Source organism: Populus trichocarpa, chromosome 16 (assembly GCF_000002775.5).
Source record: "Populus trichocarpa isolate Nisqually-1 chromosome 16, P.trichocarpa_v4.1, whole genome shotgun sequence".
Taxonomy (NCBI): Eukaryota; Viridiplantae; Streptophyta; class Magnoliopsida; order Malpighiales; family Salicaceae; genus Populus; species Populus trichocarpa.
In genome coordinates, this window is record NC_037300.2 from 13,155,887 (window position 1) to 13,181,489 (window position 25,603).

At 33.6% G+C, this 25,603-nt stretch overlaps 3 protein-coding genes across 5 annotated transcripts; all 3 read right to left on the reverse strand.

Moving 5' to 3' along the window:
- Positions 1-1,273: 1,273 nt before the first annotated feature.
- On the reverse strand, positions 1,274-5,452 carry LOC7488750 (F-box/LRR-repeat protein 3). Its single transcript, XM_002323602.4, has 8 exons — positions 4,595-5,452; positions 4,071-4,196; positions 3,581-3,685; positions 3,089-3,482; positions 2,882-3,011; positions 2,481-2,775; positions 2,124-2,375; positions 1,274-1,664 (listed from the first exon to the last, which is right to left on the reverse strand). Exons 1-8 carry the CDS (start codon positions 5,243-5,245, stop codon positions 1,611-1,613), a joined length of 2,007 nt encoding a protein of 668 aa, XP_002323638.2. The 5' UTR covers positions 5,246-5,452; the 3' UTR covers positions 1,274-1,610.
- A 7,066-nt stretch (positions 5,453-12,518) lies between these two features.
- LOC7488753 (solute carrier family 40 member 2) lies at positions 12,519-17,881 on the reverse strand. 3 transcript variants are annotated; one of them, XM_024588177.2, is made up of 8 exons: positions 17,640-17,881; positions 17,139-17,289; positions 16,514-16,710; positions 15,889-16,371; positions 14,052-14,319; positions 13,814-13,951; positions 13,557-13,667; positions 12,519-13,293 (listed from the first exon to the last, which is right to left on the reverse strand). In XM_024588177.2, exons 1-8 carry the CDS (start codon positions 17,765-17,767, stop codon positions 13,132-13,134), a joined length of 1,638 nt encoding a protein of 545 aa, XP_024443945.2. In that variant the 5' UTR covers positions 17,768-17,881; the 3' UTR covers positions 12,519-13,131. The 3 variants fall into 3 exon arrangements, with proteins under 3 accessions (XP_024443945.2, XP_024443943.2, XP_024443944.2); XM_024588175.2 differs by having other exon boundaries at positions 14,052-14,223; positions 17,640-17,878; XM_024588176.2 differs by lacking the exon at positions 16,514-16,710 and having other exon boundaries at positions 14,052-14,223; positions 17,640-17,808.
- Positions 17,882-20,823: 2,942 nt separating this feature from the next.
- LOC18109750 (solute carrier family 40 member 2) lies at positions 20,824-25,603 on the reverse strand. The gene is made up of 9 exons (XM_024587501.2): positions 25,446-25,603; positions 25,121-25,332; positions 24,455-24,605; positions 22,745-22,941; positions 22,156-22,638; positions 21,808-21,979; positions 21,583-21,720; positions 21,332-21,442; positions 20,824-21,214 (listed from the first exon to the last, which is right to left on the reverse strand). The coding sequence occupies exons 2-9, from the start codon at positions 25,243-25,245 to the stop codon at positions 21,032-21,034; spliced, it is 1,560 nt and encodes a 519-aa protein (XP_024443269.2). The 5' UTR covers positions 25,246-25,332; positions 25,446-25,603; the 3' UTR covers positions 20,824-21,031.

Here is a 25,603-nt window from a genome sequence, read left to right on the forward strand (position 1 = left end):
GCAAGATTTAGCTGCTTCGCCAGCACTGTTCACTTTTGTTAAATGAACAGTGCTGAGTGAATTAATTCACTCTGCACACAAGTGAACACGTTAACAGTGTAGTGAAATTTTGCATTGTTCACGTAGAAAGAGCAGCATGTTGATATAAAACACAACTAATCTTTATTCACTTGCACTGTTAATGTGAACAGTAAAAAAATTTATTTTTTTTAATTGTGTTTTATTCAAAAAATTAGTGTTTAACATTATTTAATGACACTACATAAATTAGAAGGAGATCGCATGATGATGTATCATTTGCAGAATTTGATCGCAATTCCAATTTTGTTCCTGATGATATTTTACCTGATGTGTTGCACGCTTAAAAAACCAAGAAAACTGTAGTCTTTGTCGGATGTATTTCATACGTGATGAAATTGCAGATAATTTAATGGAACAATAAAAAATATTTTTTATAAAGTATTATTTATTTCATGATGTAATAGCAATAGTTAAATCTACAGTGTTTAAATTAAAAATCATCAATATATATATATATATATATATATATATATATATATATATATATATATATATATATATATATTTTAATTATTTTATAATTTCAATTTGAAAAGTATTCTTAACCAAACACATTAAACTACTTTTTGTTCAACTTCAATTTCAACAACAGTTTTAACCAAATATATATAAATATCAAATCCACCTCAACAAAAAATATTTTTTATAAAACAATTTTTTTTAAATCATAACTACAAAAAAAATCACAATACCAAACACACTCAATCATGTTCACAATATTCCAGATAATCTGAATAATTTGCTCAATTTCTAGGTGACTAAAATCAGGCCAATCACACTTACGAAGATTTTTGAAATTTTTTCTTAGTTTAATTTGTTTGTTATGTTTTTAAATTATTTTTAAATTATTTTCACATTTTAAAAAAATAAATAATAATATTTTAATGTATTTTTTTTAAAAAAATAATTTAAAAAATAATATTTATCATATATATGACATCAAGAGAAATGACAACCCAAGTCCAAGGCCCATGCATACCTATATGAGCCATGCAGAAGCCTAATTGGAGATTGCGAGGCATAGATGGGCCAAGAATCGTCACCTCTTCTGGATGTCCAAACTATGGTCTATGAACAAGTGGTCTTCATTTTTTTATATATACAAGAGGAGATTGTTCTCTTGTTGATGACGACGATCACAAAATGAACCTGTCATGTGAGCTTACATACAAAAATTAAAGTAACAGAAGAATTGAGGAACATTGCTTTTATTTTTTTGGTTCCATGTCTACACGCTACAAAGTCACTTCTTGCTTCCAAGCTATCCAGCTAACAGACCATTAGGCCATCATGATTTTACCTTGTCTTGTATAATACAATTAAGGAAGGAAGGCTAAAACATGATTACTAGCTGCATCAAAACTTGAACATGAGCCCAGAATTCCTATTTGCTATATGAAGTATGACACTTTGCCGCCTTCTCAACTTGATTCCTCCTTTCTATACGAAGTATGAACCACGCCTTAGCTTAGATTCTACATTTGCTGGCAAGAGAACTTATCCTCCCCAGAGAACACAACCCTCAATCTCTATTGAGCTATATCTTCCCACTGTAACTTGTAACACTTCGGATCTAATTCAGCCTGTCAATCATAAAAACATAACAATAATCATCAAAAGTTTCAATCACTGGATATGTGTTCGGAGGAAGACACAATGACAAAATCATCGACACATTCTTTGTGCTATTCACCAAAAAGGGAAAAATCTATATATTCATTGAACTAAATCCATCTAATTTTAAAAACTGCTATTGATGGAAAAAAATGAATATCAGAGCTTTATAGCTTTGGAACCAAAAATCTAAAAAGTAAATTGTGGTCTGACTACAATTTCTTTTGATGCTTCAGAAGAAAGCATGGATGTGCACAAATATTCTGTCTCCAGACAGAATGCACACATGTACCAACGGTCATACTATAATAATACCATCAAGGTACATATCCATAATTTTGTGGCCATGGCAGATAATATCTTTATATTAAGCTAATCAGATAGTTTTAGGAAATATTGCACCAGCTCATCATAAATTAAGGACATACCTGAAACTCTTTATCTCTCCACTCAAACACACAACCACGTGCTTCCAAATGTTCAAAAAGAGGCAGTGGAAGCAATGATTTAAAAGACAAATGGAGCTTCACTTTTGTTAAGCCTCCACATGCCAACAAGGCAGCTGCCAATCCACTTGGAGTCAAGCCCTTCAAGTGCAGGACCGTCATGCTCTGCAGGCAGCTGATGCTGGCAAGGGCCAAGAGCCCCACATCAGTAACTAAGCTATATGATAAAGTAATCTGCAAAAAGACCATATCACAACCACCAATATCAGTACTGTTCTCAAGGTGTTGTTTTGGCAAACAAGGGAGATAATATAGGCCAGACTGCCTAGGGGAGAATACCTGTCTGAGGTTCTGAGAGAAGTGTGCAAGTGGAAGCATTGCAGCATCACCAATGTTGTGACACTTCTTTATGTCTAGCTTAATGAGCTGCTTGCACCCCACAGCAATGGCTGCAAGACCTAGAGATGTGATAAGAGGGCACCCTCGACTTTCGAATGTGTTTAACCTTGAGCATTTTGAAAGTGATAGTAAGGAACTATCAGTAATGTCAATACAATATGACATATTGATCATCTCAAGCCCAGGGCAACCTCGAGAAATTGCCAGAATGCCCAAATCTGTTATTCCAGCAGACCTGAATAAAGCAACTCCATTCAGTTCATCATAAATTACTGATTATTGTTATTTCAATTACTTAAATTCCATTGACTAGAACCAAATCAGGGGTTGCAACTAAATACCTGTACAAATCAAGCTCAGTAAGTTTTGAGCACTTCATGCCAACATGTGAAAGCCCCTCGTCACTTATGTTTAGGCAAATTCCTAATTTTAAGCTGGAGAGTTTAGAACATCTAGAAATGGACTTCAGACCTGCAAATAAAATGAGCATAAGTATGCTAGTCTATACAAGCATTTCTTCATTGGAAAGTGAAGGTGAAAGGAGAAACCTTCATCATCAATCTCATTATCTGTTAAATCAAGCTCTTCAAGAAACTGACATCGCTGTCCAATCAAGACAAATGCTTCACTAGGAACTAAGGTACATGACTCCATTCTCAGGGAAGTGAGATTGGTGCATGAATTTGTGATGTAGGCGATAGAAACATCAGTTATCTTCCGACAGCATGTTATATCTAGCTTCTTCAAGTCTTTGTGCTTTGTTACAAGAGAAGAGAGACCTTCATCTGTCACTCCTACACATTTACTCAGGCTCAGCTCACTTAGTGTTATGCACCAATTGCCAATGGCTGTCAGTCCAGCAGAGGTAACCGCACAACCATCTAGCTTGACAGATTGCAACATGGAAAGCCTTTTCAAACTATTAGCCAGAGCTAGGGTGACCTGAATCAACACCATCAAGAAATTGTAAGCACAGAGATCAGAGAAATAGAAAAAACTTCTCACATATTACAAAAAGAATAGAGTAAAAAAAAAATTACAGGACAGCTATATGACAGGGTGAGTTGCTGTAGGCTTCCAGCGCCACTTATTAAGGAAGACAGGCCAACATGACTGATGTGCTGACAACTTGATATATCGAGTGCCTGCGACAGGAAGAGTTAAGGTAATTTGTCAAACAGATTACTTCGGCATGCAACTGAAGTGAACTTTCATTCAGTTGAAAATAAAACTTGGTATGAGCCCTAGTGGTCAAATTCAATCGTAGTGTATATTTTACGGTTATATATATATATAACATATTCTTAACTTAATTAAACAGAACATCCTTGATGACATTCCATGCCATAAAAATAGCCGCAAACAAAATATGCAAGAAGAACTTGATTGAGTATCTTTCTCATCTGTCATAACCCAATCCTTACAAATATTTTGATTACAGAGGTTTGGCAGACATATTGTATTATATTAGGTACGATATGTCAGAAGTCTGGTCATATTATAAGATTAATGCTTCGCTAATCAATATACCTTCATGGACTTGCAGCCATGTTTGAGAGCAGCAAGGCTATCATCATCTATACCAAAGCATCCTTCTAGAACTATATCTTCAAGATGTTGTAGTTTCAAAATGGACGGTAAGCATTTATTTGTAATCTGCACAGCAGGAAAACAATAACGTGAGTATAATTTAATCGAAAGCTCTCAATTAGATGAAATCGCATACTTCGCAAACCTTCATGTCAGCTAATCTAATTCATTATAACCCACCGTTTCTTAAATGGAAACATAAACATGTAGGAATAAATTTCCAGAATTTATTCACATCATAATTATGATCAACATCTTAAAACACAACACAAAAGTGATAAAATAAATATGATAGAAAAAGAGAAAAATCCTAACTTGATGGGTCCAACAAACAAATTAACTTAAACTAAATTCAAGACTTGATACAGCTACAAAATAAATCCATTCCCATATAAAACAATTAGAAAAATGAAACAAAAACACAAAGAAACTAATTAACATTAAACCAAGAATAATTAACTTACGGGCAAGTAAGAAAGATCCAAACTTCTAATCTCCTTGCACTTAACAGCAATTAAACCAACACCTAAATCACTAACACCTATACACCACTTCAAGCTAATCAACCTCAACTTCTTGCAACCAACAGCAATGCATCCAATTCCCATATCAGTAATCAACTTACACCTCCCCAACCACAACCTCTCCAAATTCTTAACTTCCGCCACCGCAGCCGCCGCAGCATCTCTCAACTCAGTGGCATTAGACAAGTCAATACTCACCAAATTCTTACAATTCGAAGCCAAACTCATCAACCCATTATAAGAAAAGAACCTTGACCTTGAAAGATCAATAGAATTCAATGAATCTTTGCAGGTGTTTGATATTACATTCAAAGAATTGTCATTTATACGTGGACATAAAGAAAGATCAAGATGGTTTACATGTGGGTATCTGTTAAGGACTCTTGGAAGGAGTTCTTGTCTTAAAGGCTTAAGATTTTTGCGGTGTTTTGATTCTGTAATGTAAAATGACTTGCAAACTAAAGAAAAAGACTTTCTGTCTAAAGAGTTTGTGTCGATGAAGTCTAAGATTGTAAAAACTATCTCTTCAGACAAGAGATCAAACAGGTTGCTGTTGTTGGCGTTGGTTTCTAAGGTCTTTTGTCTCTTCATGGTTAGAGAGATTCAGAAGGTAAAGAAAAAAGGTGGGGTCTTCGGGTTTGGTTTGGTTTGGTTGTGGGATTCTCAGAGGAGAGGGAGGAGAAGTAGTGGTGTTTTATACAAGTAATGGAGGTTTTGGAGGCTGAGAAGTAACCGTTACAGAAGGATAAAAAAGAAATGGTGGTCTGCTTTAGGTAGTTGAAGAGGGAGTGTCGAATGAGGAAGATGGATATGTTCTGATTACGGTATTGCCCTTGTGTGGCTTTCTTAAAGAAGAACTTTATTCTGTTTGTTCTCATCTCAAAGGACCAATTTATCCTTATTGATTCTTTGAGATTTTATTTTTAAAATATTTTATGCTAGGAAATATATTAAAATAATATTTTTTATTTTTTAATATTAGTATTTCAAAATAATTAAAAAATATAAAAAAATTAATTTAAATAAAAAATTCAAAATTTAATATAAAATGGATTCAATCCCAACCTCGAACGATATCTTAGAATTCTCTCACAAACCCTTTTTTGCATTTTTTAACTCACAATGCTAAAATTGCTTTACTAAACTAATCATTATTATCTTAATTTCATTTTATTTAGAAATTGTTGGGATGATCTTTGTTATGAAAAAAATGATAATTTTATTTAAATTAAATTGTGAGTATAGGGTAATTAAGATAGGAAAATACTAGATAATCACAATTAAATTCTATAATAATCACATAGAGTTAAAGGAGTTAAAAAAGGAAAGAAAAAACTAAATAAACCATGTGAAGTGAGCTTAATAAACTTGAACATGAAATAAAAGAATTAAATCTTCATTTGAGAGTATTGGTTTGTGAAAAGTTTTGAAAATCCTTAATAATTACATATTTCATAGCTTGCGTATTTGTATTTTTATTTTAAATCTCTTTAACTTGGTTTACAATTTTTTTGACAAAATACTAGTAAAATATTTAACTTTTTAAAATTTAAAATAGGAACAAATTGATTTTTAATCAAGAACCTTTATGAGACAAATCAATATCACGTGTAATGATATTAAAAAGATCATTAAACTTGGTTTGACCCATGACTCGGTCCAAGACTAGGTCATGAATTGAATGGTTTACCCACTCGTTAACATGGATAAATCCAAACGATATCATTTCAATATTTTTTTTTTAAAAAAATTAAAATAATATTATTTTGAATTTTTTTAAAATTAGATTTTAATCAGGATGATTGGGTCGTTGATCAACCAGGTTTGATCGAGTCAAATTTTATTTGTTTTAATTTAAAATCTAGTTCAAATCGAGTGTTAAGTTAACAAGTCATCATATTAATTTGTGAAACAGAATTAAGTTTAATAATAATAAGATAATAAATGACTTAGATCCACAATCCTTCACACTTTTATAGCAAATATTTTTTTTCATCAAATCAATTTTTTATTCTACTTTTCATGTTTAAAATAAAGCTCAGATGAGAGGAAAAAGAAAGGAGTTGGAGTATTTCTAAAGTAGGGGTATTTATGTATTTTAGAAAGAGAAAGGAAGGAACCGTACGGCGAAGGACGGGAAGGACGAGTAGTTGGATGGGGAGAGTTGACGAGGGCATCTTTGTCAATAGAGATGTCGCTGTCTTATCGCGAAGGAAGACCATCTCATTCGGTGGAGAACTATGTGAGGAAGGACAGATTCAAGTGCAGCCTTGTACCTTCTTTATTTTTTCATCATTTATTTATTCATACTAATATTATTTTAAGTGTTAAGTATTGTTTAAGGTTGTTTTAAATTCAAAAATTTATTAGAATAATATTTTTTTATTTTTAAAAAAATATTTTTAAATAAAAAATTTCAAAAATAGTTTTTGAACAAAAAAAAAAAAACAGTATTAACTCGTACAAATACCTATCCCTGTTGTTGCCAGAAGCTTAAATTATTAAAATAAGAAAACTTTGAATTTTCAAATTCGAATAGTCCTATCGGAGATCATCATATTTTATACCTTCTTCTCCATTTATTTGGTCTAATCCAAGGAAAAAAGATTATATATATATATATATATATATATATATATATATATATATATATATTTCTTTGATGAATAAACTTTAATCCAATTTGGGGTTCGGGGCAAGTACTTGGTACATATGAATCAATATTGTTGGGTATTTAATATATTAAAGCTTGGACTTGCACATCAATTTGTGGTTTATTTGAACACAACGTGGGATATTTATGGTTTATTTCATTCTATTTTATCATTAAACCAATTTGATTTATCAATTTTTTCAATATAAAAATATATTTTAGCCCATTTTAATGCTTTGATATGAATACGTATTTTAAATAAAATATTTCAATTCTATAAGTTCATGGTGTCATAGAAATGCATCAATCATCCTATTTTTTTTTTATAAATTATTAAAAAAAAAACAAAAGATTCTTCTATGCAACTACAATATGAAAATAAAATCCCGTACTTATAGAATTGACTAGCATAGGACCTGCCTTAGATAAGAACGGTGTGTACCTTGAGGAAGATAGGCTCAAGAAAATGTTCAAGTATTTAGCTAGGAAGGCTATAACTCGTGGAGGGTCCTTGTGTGTATTTGCAACTTCCCAAAAATTTGAATTCCAAGTAAAACACTATATATATATATATATATATATATATATATATATATATATATATATAATTCCGTACTAAAATTTATACTAATGTAAAAACCTCAATCATTTATTTTAATTTATCTAATTAATAAATAATTATTTATGATTAAATAAGACTTATTGTATCGTATGATAACAAGTATTAATAAAAAATTCTCTGTCGTGTTATTGACACAGAAATAGACTAATGGGGAATGTTTTATACTTTATATTAAAAAAAAGCTAATTAAAAAAATTAAAAAGCAAAAGTAGAAGATGCTATTTTATACACTAACAACAAGGCAAAGAGATTGCCGTACTAAGAGGGTGTTTGGCAGTGTGGTAGTGGTTGCTTTTCAAATAGTTTTTCGTGCCGAAATACATGCCAATGATGTTTTTTCATTTTTTAAAAATCATTTTTGACATCAGCACATCAAAACGATCCAAAAAGTACAAACCGCACTCAATTTTAGCAAAAAAAAAAAAAAATTGAAATTCGGTGAAAAGCAGGTTCAACCGCAGAACCAAACAGCCTCTTATAAAATGGACTTCTTCCATAGTTCCCACCTTACTCAGATACGAACTGCATGATAATAGCTAGCAAGGTAGGGTTGAGAGAAAATTCCAAATATCTCATCAGGGAGGTTTTGCCTCATGGAGGGTCCTATCTCCCATGAAATTGCCACAAATTTGTGCCATTTTTGCCTTCCAAAACTCTTGATCTTGCTATAGTGGGTCCAAATTTATTATAAAGACAAGGCATATGCCTTCACACCCTCGGACAATAAAGAAGACAAGGGTACTGAAATGTGTCCTTCAAAACGGAGTCGTGTACTAGCATGATTTGATTTCAACGCGTGATAGAGAAGAATGGTATCCAAAGACCAAAGAGAAAAGACTTGAGACAGTAGCGAGTAAAGGGAAAGGGAGAGATTGAAACCCTAGCTTAGAGCTATCATGTGCTCTTCAATCTATGAGATTTTATTCTGTTTTCTTTTTCCCTGTTTTTATTTAGCTGGTGAAGGTGTTTTTCTTGCTCTTCGTGTGATTATAATAGAATAATATAAATTAATTTTTGAAAATTCATCTAATTACTTAAATTTTTAAATTAAAATGGTTTTGTAACGTGATATTAGAGTTTTGTTGACTCTAATATCAAGTATAAAATACTGTTAATTTATCTGTGCATGTGTAATATAAAATCATGTGCTTCTTTTGTCTCTCCATTATTTGTCCTCATCCATAATTGAAAGAAGAAAAAACAAAGAAAAATTACTTTAAAAATAAAAATTTACATCTAATTAAAAGAATCGGTGAGAAATTAAAAGGTATATACAGTTTTTTTAACTGAAATCAAATTTTATGTTCTACTAGTATGAAATTGAACCCCAAAAAAAAAATCTTAAGTTGGATACAAGTTTTATTTTTTGAATTTTAAAAAAATAAAATAAAATATATGTCATTTTTTAAAGGGGCTACTTATTTGGTAATCGGGGAGTATTGATTGTTTCTAAGATATATTATATATCTTGTTGCATACTTCTTATTAATAAAATAATTTTCTTGCCGTATACTTCACTTACAAAATGATTAACCCAGTTACATCAAGATTTTAGAATCAACCTCTATATTTATTTAAGAAATAATAAGTTGCTTGCAATCATGTTAATCCAAATGTAAACCATAGTTTTATTATTATTAACTATGTATGCTTTTATAAAAATATTTTTTAATTAGAAACGTTTCAAGATGATGTTTATTTCAGATATTTATTTATTTTTTATATTATCATATCAAAACAATGAAAGACATCTAAAAATATAAATTTAATATTATTTTTTTTTAAATAATTTTAAAAAACAAACACATCATAAAAATTCACAGAAGAAATCGATGAAATCCACAAGTGAAGTACTTTCTAGGTCCCAATTGTGTTCTAAATAAAATTATTAATTTCTGAATTAAATTATGCAAATAGATGAAATTAGAAGAGTTGTTGAACCATCATGGTATAAAAAATTAATTAAGGGAATATGCTTACCAAAGGTAAAGTTGAACAACCTTTGTACGAGGGTTCTATCTATCTATCTTAGAGCATATATTATTTTTTTTCTTGTAAGATTATTACATAGTTTTGTACAAGGATTAAAAAATTAATGCAAGAGGGCCTCCAAGTGCACGCGGTTCTTACGCGGGGAGTATTAATTATGTCATGTAGTACGTGCTTTGTACTGGAGCATACCTGTTGACCATTCTTTCCATTGTTTTCTTCATTTTATTACGATGCCGTTTTATATTGCATTCTAAACAGTATTTTTAAAGATTTTATTATAAACAAATATATGAGTTCCAAAGAATTTCATAACGTTGAAGTTGTTGTGATTAGTTTACCAATACATACGTGGCATAAAAAGAAATAAATATAAAAAAAGAGAGAAAATTATATTCGATCCCTTAAATCTCAACTATTCAAAAACTAATTTTTTTCTTACATTTTCTTCCTTTCAGTACCGTAGAATCCATGTTTTGTTTCCTCTCCTCCAGAGGACAAATACACATTCATCCATTTATTTATTTTAGATTAACTTGAGTGTTCGAGCCAGCTTGTGTGCACCTCAACTAATCCCATGAGCCCTGAAGTTAACGACCATGCAAGCTTCCAGTGGCCATCATATGAGTAACAACAGGATTTGAACCTGAAACCACAGAGGGAGCAAACCTCTTAATCCCAAGTTCTTACCACTGGACCACCACCTAGATGGTTACATTCATTCATTTATTAGACTTTGTTATTGTGTTATACAAAATTTAATTTTTTTTTAAAAAAAATATTTTAATATATTAATATAAAAAAATAATTTTAATATATTAACAAATGAAAAAAATAACTGTTAACATACCGAATTAGACTGATCGAGGCATGATGATTTCGGTGGCAAACCATGTGCCTTGGACTTGAAAAACATTAGAACGGGAGAGTCAATGAAGGCTGCTCCAAATTCGATCTCCCATTTACATTTCTTTGTTCTTAGATGAATGATTTTTCCCATTGACAATTATTTTAAATTTGATTGCCAGAAGAATTCAACGAATTAATTCCCCCTTCCTCCTCGTCTTCTTCCTTTAACAATTCTTCCACTTATACAATACATGGTGCGGTATCGTTGCAAGCTATTTGCGCTGCTGCTCTCAAGTCCTTCCACGACCTTGGTCTCTGTGGTTTCTAGAAGTCAATAATCACGTAGCCGATGACCAAATCACTAGGAGGAAATTGTACGGATAGAAAGGGTCAATCTTTCCTGTCTTCCACCTCCAAACAATCATATTCACCGGCCTCCAAAAGTGTACGGCAATGGGAAACTACGAAGCTTTTTCTTATTAGCAACTCTGTGTTTCTTCAAGTCAAAAGTTCAATCTGCATGAAGCTACCACTTATTCTTCTGTCTGTTGTTTTTTTTTTTTTTAAATTAAAATTAAAATGGACACATAGATTTACCCATCACACATCAATATCCAATATGAAGGCTAGTCTACTAGTTCTGGAGCCCGCGTGAATCATTGGGAGAGAAAAAAAAACATGGGAGTATTGTAAATTTTCTTCTTTTTTCTTTTGTATATAATGAAAAATCTAGGATGCAAATTGAAAACTTAACCGGCGTGCCAAATAAAATTAATTGATCATTATATATATTAATAAATACAAAATACAAAATAAAGTTGGTGTGACTTGTTAACTTGTTCAAATGACAATTTAGCTTCAATTTTTTTTTAAATTTGTCATTATTTTAACCTTTGTCTAATCCTATCAGACTTAAATGCGAGATAACAAATTGTTCTGCAATGCATTTCTTTCTTTTCTCATCCCTTAATTTCTCCCCAGGTGATGTTTAATTTGGTCTTAATTAATCTCGGGTATGCTAAAGTTCAAAACAAAATCAAAGAGCTATCAAAGAATTAATGACCAAATAATAAAAATTGTCCAAAGTCTAGAACTAGATTTAAATGGCACAAAAGAATAAGGGTAAAATAAACTATCTGGCACATGCAACATACATGCTAACAAATTGTTTAAGCACGGGTATGGTACAACCTGCATCCTTGGAATTTTGCATCAAGCTGAAGCAACCTTCCCTAGAATCCCTACATGTACATTGAGTTGACAAGGAGGTTTATTGGCACACACGCCTCTAAAACCATCCCAGGTAATTCAGTAAATGGAAAGGCCAAGCAAATGGATCTTCATTTATTTATTTCTTTATAGTTAAAAACAGGCTTAGCCCCATACAAGATAGTTTAATAAACCTGTCGGCATCATTGCCGGCTTTCCATTTGGTGCAGGTGACATTTAAGTCAGCTTGACCTAACCAGGAAGAATCAGGCTAGTGCCCCTCCACTGCGGGTCAATCACTTTTGATGCCTCTCCAATTAAAGTTGGATAAGCTTGAATCACTTATTACACAATCAAGCACTGAGGCAAAGCACCAAAGTTACCATCATGGTTTCTAACTTTCTATAGCTCGTGACCTAACATTCGTTTGATGTCCAGAGCAAGAAGTCAAAATGCTTTCCAGAAATCATTATAAAAGTTTAATGGAATCAAGAAAATATGTAGATATTCCCTAGGAATATCCTCTATGAAAAGAATTTGGCTGAGAGAATGATTACTTTCCGTTTTTCTAACAGGAGTACATGACAGGATATGATGTTTTCCTAAAGTTCAAGTTGAAAATTGCTTTACAAATACAAGAAAAGTGCTGATGTTCTTTTCAAAGAATAAGTTACATCATGTTGTAGCAATTCTTAAGGATTGGGATTGTACATGACCTAACTTTGGTTTACATAACACAACCAGAGGCAGACTATTAGCCAAGCTAGTTGTCTTCCTTGTTTTCTTCTCTCTGAAATTGCCTGGAGAATACGGAACCAGCAATTAAGACCGAATAGTGTTACATCTAGGATGTATCAGCTACTCTCTTATATCAGCCAATCACAGTGCCACATAGAGCTTGATTGGAATGCCTCATTTATTGATAGTCTACTAGCAGAAAGATGTTAGTAACAAAATTGCCCTGCTGTTCTCGGCAACAAAAAAAGTACCCCAGTTCCCCGAGTTAAAGCATTTGAGTGGTCATAAAGTGAGAGTGAGAATTGAAATCTATGAGGCCTAATCTTCTGTTGATCTTTAGCAGCAGTGGCAGAGCAGCAGGCTGGTAATTGACTGGCTGTAGGTATAAATCATTAAACCCTACCTTGGAAGATCTGATTACAGTAAATCTTCAGGTGATGATCTGATTACCCAATCTAGCAACACGAACGATTTCTCAAAGTGAAAGAGGTGTTTCCGAACTCGATAAAGATGTATGCTATAGAGCAATGCAGCAAATGTTACTGCCGAAAAGGACAACAGAATCAACTCCCAGAAATCCTGAATGACAATGCAAGTGGTAAACTGTGTGAGTAAAGCTGTAAAGCATGGAAACCTGGAAGGAAAATGTAATTCTAGTTCAAATGTGGTGAAACAGCACGAAACAGATAATTGCAAAAGGATAAGTTTATGAGAGTGTGTGACTAGTTACATGTATATTATGAGTCTCTGTTATTAATTACATGTACAAGTACCTATCCTATAGAAAGCGCCGAGTCATGTTAAATTGTTGGCACAGAGACATGGTCCAAGGATGATTTTACCTGAGGGTTGGAGATGATCATGCCCATGATATAACCCAACATGTCCATAGTAGATTGGAGAGAGTTTTGAACACCTCCAACAACACAGCGATCAGATTCAGGAACTTGATCCTGTGCCACCAGAATAAGGTTAATAGAACGATTATTTTTCATGAAATTAGTTACTTGAGCAAGGCACAAAAAAAGAGTTGAAACAGAAAAGGTGAAAAACATTGAAACAGAACTAAGCATTATTTTAGCATGATGGTTTTTCTGACCTGCATTTGTTGAATTACAGATAAGTCAAACATCCATAAACCCAGTCGAGATGTTGCTACTCCAGCCATCAGCATGTATGCCGATAAAAGATGATTTTGGACCACTATTGAAGCAACACATACAAGAAGGCAGGTCCACTGCTTGAAATGCACATAATGGGGATATTTTTAAAGGTCGAAATCGGGATGGATTCCGCCAAGAAATGTGTTAATGGAGAAAATGACAGCAAAGTATCACCTGAGACCAGATTGCCCACAATCCTGGTCTGAGAGTTGAGACATGAGATTGTAAAATTGGGTACAAAACTGTTGCAGCCATGCCAATTATTGCGCTTATTCCACGAGCTATTCCAATCACAAATGCAGGTATACCTTTCCATTCCAAAGTGGCTGTCATCAAGGTGCCAAAGCTGGAACAGTATAACCAGTAAGAACTTTTAGCAGTTAGGAACCAAAGCCAGATCCATAATGAGATAAAGTAGAAAAATAGGAAGAAAAAAAAAAATCTGGTCAGCATCTTATGCCATGCAATATACTGAGATCACCATCCTATTCAATCCATTTGCCTCGGGAAGGTCTGTAAATAAATACAAGAAAGCCAAAGAGACATGCTTTGAGCCTGTTATTCATGTTTTGAAAATTACACTTTATATTATAAATCAAACTAAAATTTCACTATATAAAATGATAAGAAAAAAACCCCAAATCAAAAAGCATTTGATGAGAAAATGTCTGGTTTCAAGTGATAAGCAAAAGATATGATACAAGATCCACTTTTGATATCCATTTTTTATTTTCTCATGACATGTTCTTCTGTTCAAAAACCAAAATCATGACAGAACCTATTATTATGCATCCAAAACCCATTAACAGAAATGCCTCCTTTCCCCAATTCTCATCCTCATGATGTTTTGAAACTTTAAAAACGAACCCAACGGTTTTAAATTTCTCAACCTGATCTCCTATTTCAGTTTCTTTGTTCTCTCTGGAGAGAGGAATCCTCCTTCGTTTCCCTGCAAAAATCACTACAGCATCAGCATTAATTAGCTCCACATATCTTTGATTATTTCATCTCCAAACTTATATAATCCAAAACACCACTTTTCATCCCTAAGAAGTCATAACCAGTTTTGGTGCTAGAACTACTACTGCTTCCACCCACAATGACATTGCAACTGCAATCCTTGCTGTTTTGTAGCCCTAAACTGCAAGCATAACAAAGACTTGTACTTCCTTCAGTTTTGAATGGCTGGTGATGATCAGGCTGGGTTTTGGAAGGCTAATTCTGAGTTCAAGACTCAAGTCTGGACACCTTTCTTGAACTGGGGTTTTCTCTTCTTTGCATATTGTTGTTAAAGCTTCTTGTGCTGGTTCATTGAGTGGCCTATGAGTTTCAGGATCTATGCCTCTATTCAAAAGCTACCTTTTTATATGTTGTTCCAATAATTCTTTATCTCATTATCTGTTCTCCCTGGTAATCTTCCAGCTATAAGTGGCCATCTACAACAAAAACAGCAGACACCTTTTGCATAAAATAGCAGACACCATTTTAGCGTTTTCAGAAGAGCTGTCGGGGAGATTGTTGAATTGGGAGAAAAAGTTTAAAGTTTCCCTTGGAACTGCAAGAGGAATCACATATCTGCGTAAGGAATGTTGGGGCTGTTCACTGTGATGCTATCACTGTATCAAGATAATGAGATGTCCAATCACTGTATCAAGATAATAAGATAATGATAAAAGTTTTCTGGTTTTTATTACGATGACAAAGTTATCAAATTTTTCTGGGCTTTACTATGATAACAAAGTTATAAAATTCAATCTACAAGGGCTTTGTAATTATTAAATTGAAAAATAATAACAAAGTAAATTTTTAAAATACAGAGACAGAGAAATTTTTTTATCAAACTATAAAAGGCTCGAGGAGACTCGGTGTTATTATTATTATTATTTTCATCATAGAGGACTAGTGAATTGCCAAGAAATAAAGGAAAGAAGACCATCAAAACAAATTATGGAAGTAGGTTGAGATGCTGTTCAGTTATGAATCATAAACAAAATCACATGCAGGCCATCACCTGAGGACTGTGAAGTATAACAAAGCCAGAGCTACTCCAGGGAGCACAACATCTTGCTGAGAATACACACTCCAAGCACCAACAAAAGGGGTTTTTGAAAACCAATCAGTTAATCTCCTTCTCCATCCAATTTCCACTGAAACTGAAATTTCATCGCTTTGAGAAATCAAGCCTGCTCTCTCTGCAGGAGTAGATGCCATCTCTACCGTATCACTTGGTGAAAGTCGCGAAATCCTCCTTTGGCTGCTTTCAGCTAAAGCTGGAATGCCAGTATATACAGATGTGAAAAGCCAATATTCCAGCCACACTGCTACAGTGTTCCAGACTGCTAAAGTCATAGCAGAGGCTTTAACTGATATAAAGCTCATTATGAAGCCACTGATAACAGGAGCAAGAAGCTTGCAGGTTAAATCAATTCGTCTAATAGTTGAGTTGATCTTTGTTAGTACATCAGGCGTATGGCCTTCTGAAATCAACACCACCCTGCATTTTGAAAAGAAGTATCGTCAAATTAGAAAATGTAAACTCACAAGACAAATTTTGATCACAACTCCAATAGACTAACGGTAGTCCATTCGCTAATATTACTCTCTCTTCAAAGTATAAATACAGTTCTCCAAATTACCATTCTCTTTCTATTAAGATGGTACCGGCAAGAGTGGAAAGCACACCAATAGCTCCAGAGATGTTGGTTAATATCACAAGCAAAATGAATACTGTGAAATTTGTCGACTTCAATGCCGGAGAGAACAGTAATGTGATTACCGTGCATCCAGCTATTATGAAGGAAAAATTCTGGGTCACCAACCAAATTCGGAGAACCTGCCAATAAATGTTCTCTGAGAGAATATACATGTATGAGAAGGCAACAACATCAGGTACTTTGGAATGTTTATTTGTTATATTTTCTTGTTTTGTCATACAGACGAACACATCATGAGTTGATTGAGGGCATTTCAGATGGTGATTACTTGGAAGGCATCCCCGATTTTACCATCAGAGGAGACAAGAACTGATGTTGAAAGCAATTAAATTCGATAAAAAGAACATGGTTCATTCAGCCTGTCCAAGGGTAGTGATGAAGCAATCATGATTCGAATCCTAGTACTATTGTATGAGGTTAAAACTATCATAAACTTTGAGTAAATTCGCAATTTCAGAACCGGATATCTAGAAATGTGAACATTTTATAAAGCACAATTTGTCTTTTCTCCATTAGGATGGACATTATTAACAAGGCATGACCAAACCTTAAAATATGCCGACCTCTGCACCCATTGTCCGATGATGGGACCAAACAATGCAGTAGAAGCACATTCAATGGCACCATAAATAGCAGGAAGGATTAAAGAATCCGGCCAAAGAGTGATCATGTATAAACCAACCGAGAATTCCCACATTCTGCAGATAACAAACAAGCAATTCAAATGAAAAGAAACCATCATTCGTTTCTCACAGTTATACATGCCAAGTCACAAGTGCCACTCAATTAATTCTCTAATCATCCAGTCCATGCGAAAGAAGGCAGATCACTGAATTAGCTCACCAATTTGGTTTTCAAGGGAAAAAACAGACAAACAAAGAAAAAATCTTAATTCTGTCATCCTTTTCCCTCGTCAAGAAAATCTTAGTTGAGAAAATACAAGGGAAAAGTCACAATTTTACACAACCACAGACCAATACACACAATAGAGAGCTAGCTAGCAACTACAGGATAAAAGACAAATATTCCGAGGGAATTGCGATATAACCTGGCATCCCATCTTGCTAAAAAGTGGCCAATATACAAAATTCTGATAAGGGATGTAGGCAAAGAAGAGTCTTGGGAAGAAGAAGATTCTTGTTGTTGCTGTTGATCAAGACGTGGCTCTCTCACCATCGTCTTCTTTTATTTCAGTTTCTTTATTTTTTTCCACTAAATCCACCCGCCTTCAAACCTCCTAAGTCCTAGGGCTAGCTTTGAATCTTTTAGCCCTGATTATCATGCTAGCTGCTAACTGCTAACTAACTGTGTTAATTGCAAACGCGTGGACAGTACGATGCTTTGCCGGCCATGCATGAAGATGATTTTTAGATCGTTATTATTAAACACGGCCCGCCCGGTGAGTCGACCTGGGACTCGGTGGCTGGACCGGTCCGAGTAAGATAAAAGATCGGCTAGTATAACAAACTGGCAAAACCTGGTCGACCCAGTGGATCGAACCATGACCCGGGTGAACCCGGACGAGACTCGATGTTTTTTTTTCAAATGTGGTTTTTTTTCTATACCTTTCTTTTTTCATATTTTTTTAGTTGGTTGTTAACACTTTTAAAGTTCACTATATAAATACTAGAAAAATATTTTATTTTTTCAATGTGAGATTTTTTAATATATATACTTTATGTTCACAAGAAAGAAATTATTTTTTCAATATGGAATTTGAAGCCCTTTACTATATATACTTTATGTTCACAAGAAAAAAATTATGTTTTTTCAATATAGGATAAAAAAAATTTAGTTTAAATATTTCAACTTAAAATGATAACATAGTATTTTTTCAATGTGAGATAAAAAATATTTAAAATATTCTTTTAAACTTCATTATTTACAACATATATAACATATATTTATTCTTAATTTTTTCATATGAAATATTAAACTTTAAATATTTTTTTTCAGGTTGACCCATGAAACTCAGGACCCGACCCCTTGACCGGGTCAACCTTCAGGTTGGGTTTGATAACTATGATACCATTAATTAATTAATGATGGTTACTAGACTGAAAGCAGAGACATGCCGTAGAAGCATATAAATTTTTTTTTCTTCCTTTTCAACGGACTATTTTTGTAAAAAAATATTATTTTTATTTTTTTACTTTAAATTATTTTTTTTTGTGTTTTCAAATCGTTTTGATGTGCTGATGTTAAAAATAATTTTTTTTAAAAAAATAATATTATTTTGATGTATTTTTAGGTGAAAACAACTTTGAAAATTAACCATTACCACACTTCCAAACACTTACTAAAAAACAATACATGAGTTGTTGGATTATTGAATTAATAGTTTTTATTTAAAAAGTAGTATTTTATTTTATTTAATTTTTTAGAGTTAATAATATTAGATTTAACCGATTAGTTTAATTAGAAATTCAATCATAGTCAGGCTTTAAATCCTGATTGTTCAGGATTAATCTATTCACCTAGCCCAAGTTTATTAACTATGTCTAAAAAATCACTAAAAGAATGTTTGGTAAGATGAATTTTAGATGCTTATCCTATGCTCAAGAAATATGATTATTTAAAGAAATAATATTACTATATTTTTAATGTGTTTGGTTCATTAATGTAATTATATAAAACTCAAATAAAATTATTTTCTTAAATTTAAAATTTAAAATAGCTAAATTTGATATTTTACTTTTTTTTATATGATTAAAAGAATATAAATTAATTTTTTTCTTAAAAATAAAAAAAAATCACAAAATTTTTAGAAAGAAAAGGATAATTGCTGATAAAATTATAAGAACTCCGCATAATTGGCAATTGCTAAAATAAAAACTTAGTCTCGTTTGACATGCAAGCTATCCCGTGAATATTCTTCACAGATAAATAATAAAAAAGGATCGGTGAAGTCCTAATATATATAAATTGAATTTTTTTATTTATTAATCATTATTATAGATTTATGTTAGTAGGTCACCATGGTCGAACCATAGTTATTAAACCCGGCCCGGGGGTTGACCCGGCCAAGGGGCCGGGTCCCGGGTTTTATGGGTCAACTCGGGTCAACCCGGATTAACCCGGAAAAATTAAAAAAAAATTAAAGTTTTAATATTTCATATGAAAAAATCCATGTAAATATAGATTATACATATTATGAAGTTTACAAAAATATTTTAAAAAGTTTTTTATCCTACATTAAAAAGATATTATGTTAAACTTTTAAATTAAAGTATTTAAACTAAAAAATTTTTTTATCCCACATTGAAAAAACATAACTTTTTTCTTGGAAACATAAAGTATATATACTAATGAGTTTCAAATCCCACATTGAAAAGATAATATATTATCCTTTTAAGTTGAAGTATTTAAACCAAAAAGTTTTTTATCCCACATTGAAAAAACATGATTTTTTTCTTGGGAACATAGAGTATATATACTAACGGGTTTCAAATCCCACATTGAAAAAACATGGTTTTTTTCATGGGAACATAGAGTATATATATGAAAGGGCTTCAAATTCCACATTGAAAAGATACCATGTTATCCTTTTAAGTTGAAGTATTTAAACCAAAAGGTTTTTTATCCCACATTGAAAAAACATGGTTTTTTTCATGGGTACATAGTGTATATATATGAAAGGGTTTCAAATCCCACATTGAAAAGATACTATGTTATTCTTTTAAGTTGAAGTATTTAAACCAAAAGGTTTTTTATCTCACATTGAAAAAACATGGTTTTTTTCATGGGAAGATAGTGTATATATATGAAAGGGTTTCAAATCCCACATTGAAAAAATACTATGTTATCCTTTTAAGTTGAAATATTTAAACCAAAAGGTTTTTATCCTACATTGAAAAAACATGGTTTTTTTCATGGGAAGATAGTGTATATATATGAAAGGGTTTCAAATCCCACATTGAAAAGATACTATGTTATCCTTTTAAGTTGAAATATTTAAACCAAAAGGTTTTTATCCTACATTGAAAAAACATGATTTTTTTCATGGAAACATAAAGTATATATACTAATGGGTTTCAAATCCCACATTTGAAAAAAAAAAAAAAAACCGGGTCTCGTCCGGGTTCGCCCGGGTCACCCGGGTTCCGGGTCGCCCGGGTTTGGCCGGGCTGTTGCCACAGCCGGTCTTTTATTAAACCCAGACCGGTCCAGCCACCGGGTCGACCGGGTCCCGGGTCGACCCGCCGGGCCGGGCCGGGTTTAATAACTATGGGTCTAACCACAATATTCTCTGTTGTCCTCCTATTATTTGTTCATTTTCCACTGCTCAAAATTTAATAAATTGCCCTGCTGTTCCTGGCAACAAAAGGAGGATAATATCCCCACCCAGAAGACCAACGTATTTGATAAGTTATTATGGGGCCTAATCTCTGAGGAATCTCAGTAACTTGGCGTCAGAGCGGCAGGCTGTAGGGATGAATCCTACCTAGGAATATTTGGTTCCAGTAAATTTTGATGCGAAGGTGACAAGATCTCCCATTTCACCAACATGAACAGCTTCTCAAAGTGAAAAAGGTGCTTTCTAACTCGATATAGATGTATGCTGTAAAGCAATGCAGCAACTGTTACTGCTGAAAAGGACAATATGATCAACTCCCAGAAATCCTGAACAACAATGCATCAATGTATGAAATCAGGAAGGAAGATAAGAATTCTGATTCAAATATCCAGTGAAACAGGAAAGTTTAATGCTCGAAAGATGTATGATCCAAGGATGATTACCCGAGGGTTGGAGATGATTATGCCCATAACATAACCCAACAAGTCCATAAAAGACTGAACAGAATTCTGAACACCTCCCACAACCAGACGATCAGGCTCGGGAACTTGATCCTGTGCCGGCGAAAATGAAAAGAGTTGATTAGTATGCCTTCTTTAAGGCACGATAAACTTGATCGGCAGGCATAAAAAGAGGTGATCTAGGAAAACACTAACAGAATTCATTGTTCTTTTAGCATGATAGGTTTTCTTACCTGCATTTGTTGGATTACAGATAAGTCAAACATCCATAAGCCAAGCCTAGAGATAGCTACTCCAGCCATCAGCATGTATGCTGATAAAAGATGATTTTGGACCCATATTGAAGCAATGCACACTAGAAGGCAGGTCCACTGCTTGCAATGCACAGAATAAGGAGGAGGGACAGTGATTAGTAGAAAGAATTACTTTCAGATGATCATAATTACTAAGAAATGTACCTGAGACCAGATTGACCAGAGTCCTGTTCTGAGAATTGAAATACGAGATTGCAAGATTGGGTACACAACCGTCGCGGCTATTCCAATCATAGCGCTTATTCCACGGGCTATTCCGATCACATATGCAGGTATACCTTCCCATTCCAAGGCAGCTGTCATCAAGGTGCCAAAGCTGGAAAAATGTGATCATTAGTAAGTTGTAACAGTAAGGAACTAAACCCAAATCATATGAGATAATGGAGCAAACAGAAAAAAACTGTCTCAGGTCAGTATCTCATGGCAGTAGTCACAGTCTCTGATGCTGTTCAGTTATTAGTCATAAACACAAAATCATAAGCGGGGCATTACCTAAGCACTGTGAAATATAACAAGGCCAGAGATACACCAGGGAGCAGAACATCTTGCTGTAAATACACAAGCCAAGCACCGACAAAAGGAACCTTTGAAAAGCTCTGAGTTAATCTCCTTCTCCATCCCAAATCCACCGAAACCGAATTTTCGCTTCCTGGAGAAATCAAGCCCTCTCTTTCTGGAGAAATAGACGTGATCTCTTCCATATCACTTCGTGAAAGTCGTGAAATCCTCCTTTGGCTACTTTCAGTTAAAGCTGGAATGCCATTATGTACAGATGTGAAAAGCCAATATTCTAGCCACACTGCTATAGTGTTCCAGATTGCTAAAGTCATAGCAGAGGCTTTAACTGATACAAAGCTCATGATGAAGCCACTTATAACAGGAGCAAGAAGCTTGCAGGTTAAATCAATTCGTCTAATAATCGAATTAATCCTCGTTAGAACACCAGGTGGATGGCCTTCTGATATCACCACCACCCTGCATTTTGAAAATAACTATCATCACATTAGAAAATGTAAAACTACTGCTCCACTGGAAATAATATTACTCTCTCTTCAAAGTACAAACGTGATCCTCTAATTACCATTCTCTTTCTATTAAGATGGTGCCGGCAAGAGTGGAAAGCACCCCAACAGCTCCAGAGAGGTTGGTTAATATCACAAGTAAGATGAATGCTGTGAAATTTGTCGACTTCAAGTCTGGATAGAACAGTAAGGCAATTACTGTGCATCCAGCTATTATAAAGGAGAGATTCTGGGTCACCAACCAAATTCGGAGAACCTGCCAATAAATGTCCATTGAGCAAATGCACATGCTTGAAAGCCAGCCACATAAAAACATCCATCAAAGCTTATTCATCGTATTTTTGTTTCGAGATGAACACAACATAAATTCTTGTGGCATTTCAGAAGATGGTGAAAGGCATCTGGTTTAATTTTTTTATATTTTTAAATTGTTTTAATATGCTATTAAAAATAAATTTTAAAAAATAAAAAAAATATTATTTTTAAAAAAAATTAAATAAAAAAACACCACAATTTTAAACATTTTACAACTTTTCACTGAATTCTAGTAATGTTCTGTGCATTTCGAACTGACAGTTGCAAAGCCCAACCGGAGGTCTTTTTGGGCCAAAAGCTCAACTGAACAAGTGGGAAAAACAAGAAAAGGAAAGAGAAGGAGGAGGGGAAAAAGTTCAGGAAGAAAGAGAAAGGGCACTGGTTGGGATTTGGCCCAACTAGCTGGAAAAAAAAACAAAAGCTCAATTGACCCAACAAGCCTATCTCTCTCGAGTGTTGTGTTGAAAAAAAGAGAAGAAAAACTTGTTAAAACCAAGGAGAAAGGAGTGAAAAAAAGAAAGAAAAGCAAAACACGAGATAGGAGCTCCACCGAACCTTCGATAGATGCACACTCGAGACCAATAGATTCCCTTTGAGGAGATGAAGCTAAAGACACCAAGGAAAGCCATCATCAGAGATTGCACAATGCCGCCTCAAGACAACGGCTTCATCCATGCACTGACGCATGTATTACATATATTTTTCCTTTTTTTTTTTTTTTTTGTCTATTTCAGTTCTTGATTCTTTTAACAACTCTTTAATTTAGACCAACGAAGCTCAAAGAAGGCCACACTCGGAGAGAGAGAAGTGAAGGAAAAAGAGAAAAACATATCGGTCCTCCAAACAAACAATGTTTAAGCATACTTATGTTGTTATAACCACTTGCTAGTATTCTTTGTTTTACAGGGCACCCACTTGATTTTTTTTTTTTTTTTTATAAGTTATTGATATTTTTTATTTTATAAATTACAGAACCACACACAATAATCACAATGTATATTCGCCTACCCTCTCATTTTATTTATTTATTATATGTTGTTTTTTTCTTACATGTTTGCTAACTTGAGCATTAAAGGATTCTCGGATCTAGAATAGTTGTTTTGTAGGAGATTGTGAGTCATTGGCCTAGCCTAACTTCAAAAAAAATATATATATATATATATATATCTCCAAGCACCAACCGTGAAAAAGCGTAAGTTTAATTTGAAGTTCTTACAACTTAGTCACAAACTATCATGAACTTCGAAGAAAAATTGCAGTTTTAGTACCAAATGTCTAGAAACGTGATCATTTTGCAAAGGGTCTTTTGAAATTTCTTCAATATGATATTGCAAACAAAAAAGAAAGGGAATTGATACGCTTTCTAAAATTCATCTTTTCTTTTTTTCTTGTAGAAAATTGACTTTTGTGATTTCAATAAAGCATAGCTTCAAAGTAGCAATTCTTGAGCAAACCTTAATGTATGTCAACTTCTCCACCCATTGTCCAATGATGGGACCCAAAAATGCAATAGAAGCAGATTCAATAGCACCATAAATAGCAGGAAGGATTAAGGAGTCTGGCCAAAGAGTGATCATGTATAAACCCACAGAGAATTCCCACATTCTGCAGATACAAACAAACAATTCAAAAAATGAAACCCCGTTAATTATATCCTGAAAATTGGAACGATGCAGAGAGGCAAGATGAGGAGAAAGTTATATCTCAATCCTGCTAAAGGGACTGCAATTTCTTTTCTCACAGTTCTTTCCTAGGCACAAGTTTGACTCGGTTAATTGTCTAATCTATCATCCAGTCTACGGGCAAAATGGCCTCTAAACAAGTCACAAGAACAGATTATTGAATCTTCATGAAAAGAAAGAAGAAGAAGAAGAAGAAGAAGAAGGAAATTAGATATATAATAGAAACATAATTTGGTCATCTTTTGACTTCATGGACGAAATATTGCTTGAAGAAATACCACAACTTTCACTGATGAGCAACAACTCTTCAACCTCAAAACCAATCTCAGAATATACAAAAGATAAAAATAGAAAAATCTTCCAAATTTACACACACAAAAAAACCACCAACTAGAGAAAGAGATCTGCAATATAAACTGAGGGGGGTAGAGAGAGAACCTGGCATCCCATCTTGCTAAGAAGTAGCCAATGTACAATTTTCTGATAAGAGATGTGGGCAAAGAAGAATCTTTGGAAGAAGATGGTTCTTGCTGTTGTTGATCAAGAAGTGACTCTCCCACCATCTTTTCTCTTTACGTTTACTTCAGCTTCTTCAAATCAAACCGCCTCCTAAGTTCTGAATCCCTTTAACCCTGACAGTGCTAAATAACCTAGTTGACCATCAAGGAGTGGATTAAGGTAATAAACTAATGATGGCTTGCATGATTCATGATATGATGACTAGTTCTAGACATTAAATTAAAACTATTAACCCAAATCTTACTCAATCTTAGTTGGAATTCGAAAGTATTGGTTTGGATGTCACAAATATGATAATATCAACGAGGGTGATGTGGTGAAAAATGGTTAGAGATGCAGTTCCAGGCTACTAGACACTTGCACTAGGATATGGCTGACTTGCTGTTGAAAAATAATAAATTA

Excerpts from the sequence above, each read along its gene's own strand:
- LOC7488750 (XM_002323602.4), bottom strand. The coding sequence starts at position 5,245 with ATGAAGAGACAAAAGACCTTAGAAACCAACGCCAACAACAGCAACCTG. Across the intron at positions 4,197-4,594 it reads TGGATCTTTCTTACTTGCCC|ATTACAAATAAATGCTTACC; the intron begins GTAAGTTAATTA and ends CCTGCTGTGCAG. Across the intron at positions 3,012-3,088 it reads TAATGAGATTGATGATGAAG|GTCTGAAGTCCATTTCTAGA; the intron begins GTTTCTCCTTTC and ends TTTTATTTGCAG.
- LOC7488753 (XM_024588177.2), bottom strand. The coding sequence starts at position 17,767 with ATGGTGAGAGAGCCACGTCTTGATCAACAGCAACAACAAGAATCTTCT. Across the intron at positions 16,711-17,138 it reads AGAGGTCGGCATATTTTAAG|GTTCTCCGAATTTGGTTGGT; the intron begins GTTTGGTCATGC and ends ATTTATTGGCAG. Across the intron at positions 16,372-16,513 it reads ATCTTAATAGAAAGAGAATG|GGTGGTGTTGATTTCAGAAG; the intron begins GTAATTTGGAGA and ends TTCAAAATGCAG.
- LOC18109750 (XM_024587501.2), bottom strand. The coding sequence starts at position 25,245 with ATGGTGGGAGAGTCACTTCTTGATCAACAACAGCAAGAACCATCTTCT. Across the intron at positions 22,942-24,454 it reads AGAAGTTGACATACATTAAG|GTTCTCCGAATTTGGTTGGT; the intron begins GTTTGCTCAAGA and ends ATTTATTGGCAG. Across the intron at positions 21,215-21,331 it reads TAATCATCTCCAACCCTCGG|GATTTCTGGGAGTTGATCAT; the intron begins GTAATCATCCTT and ends ATTGTTGTTCAG.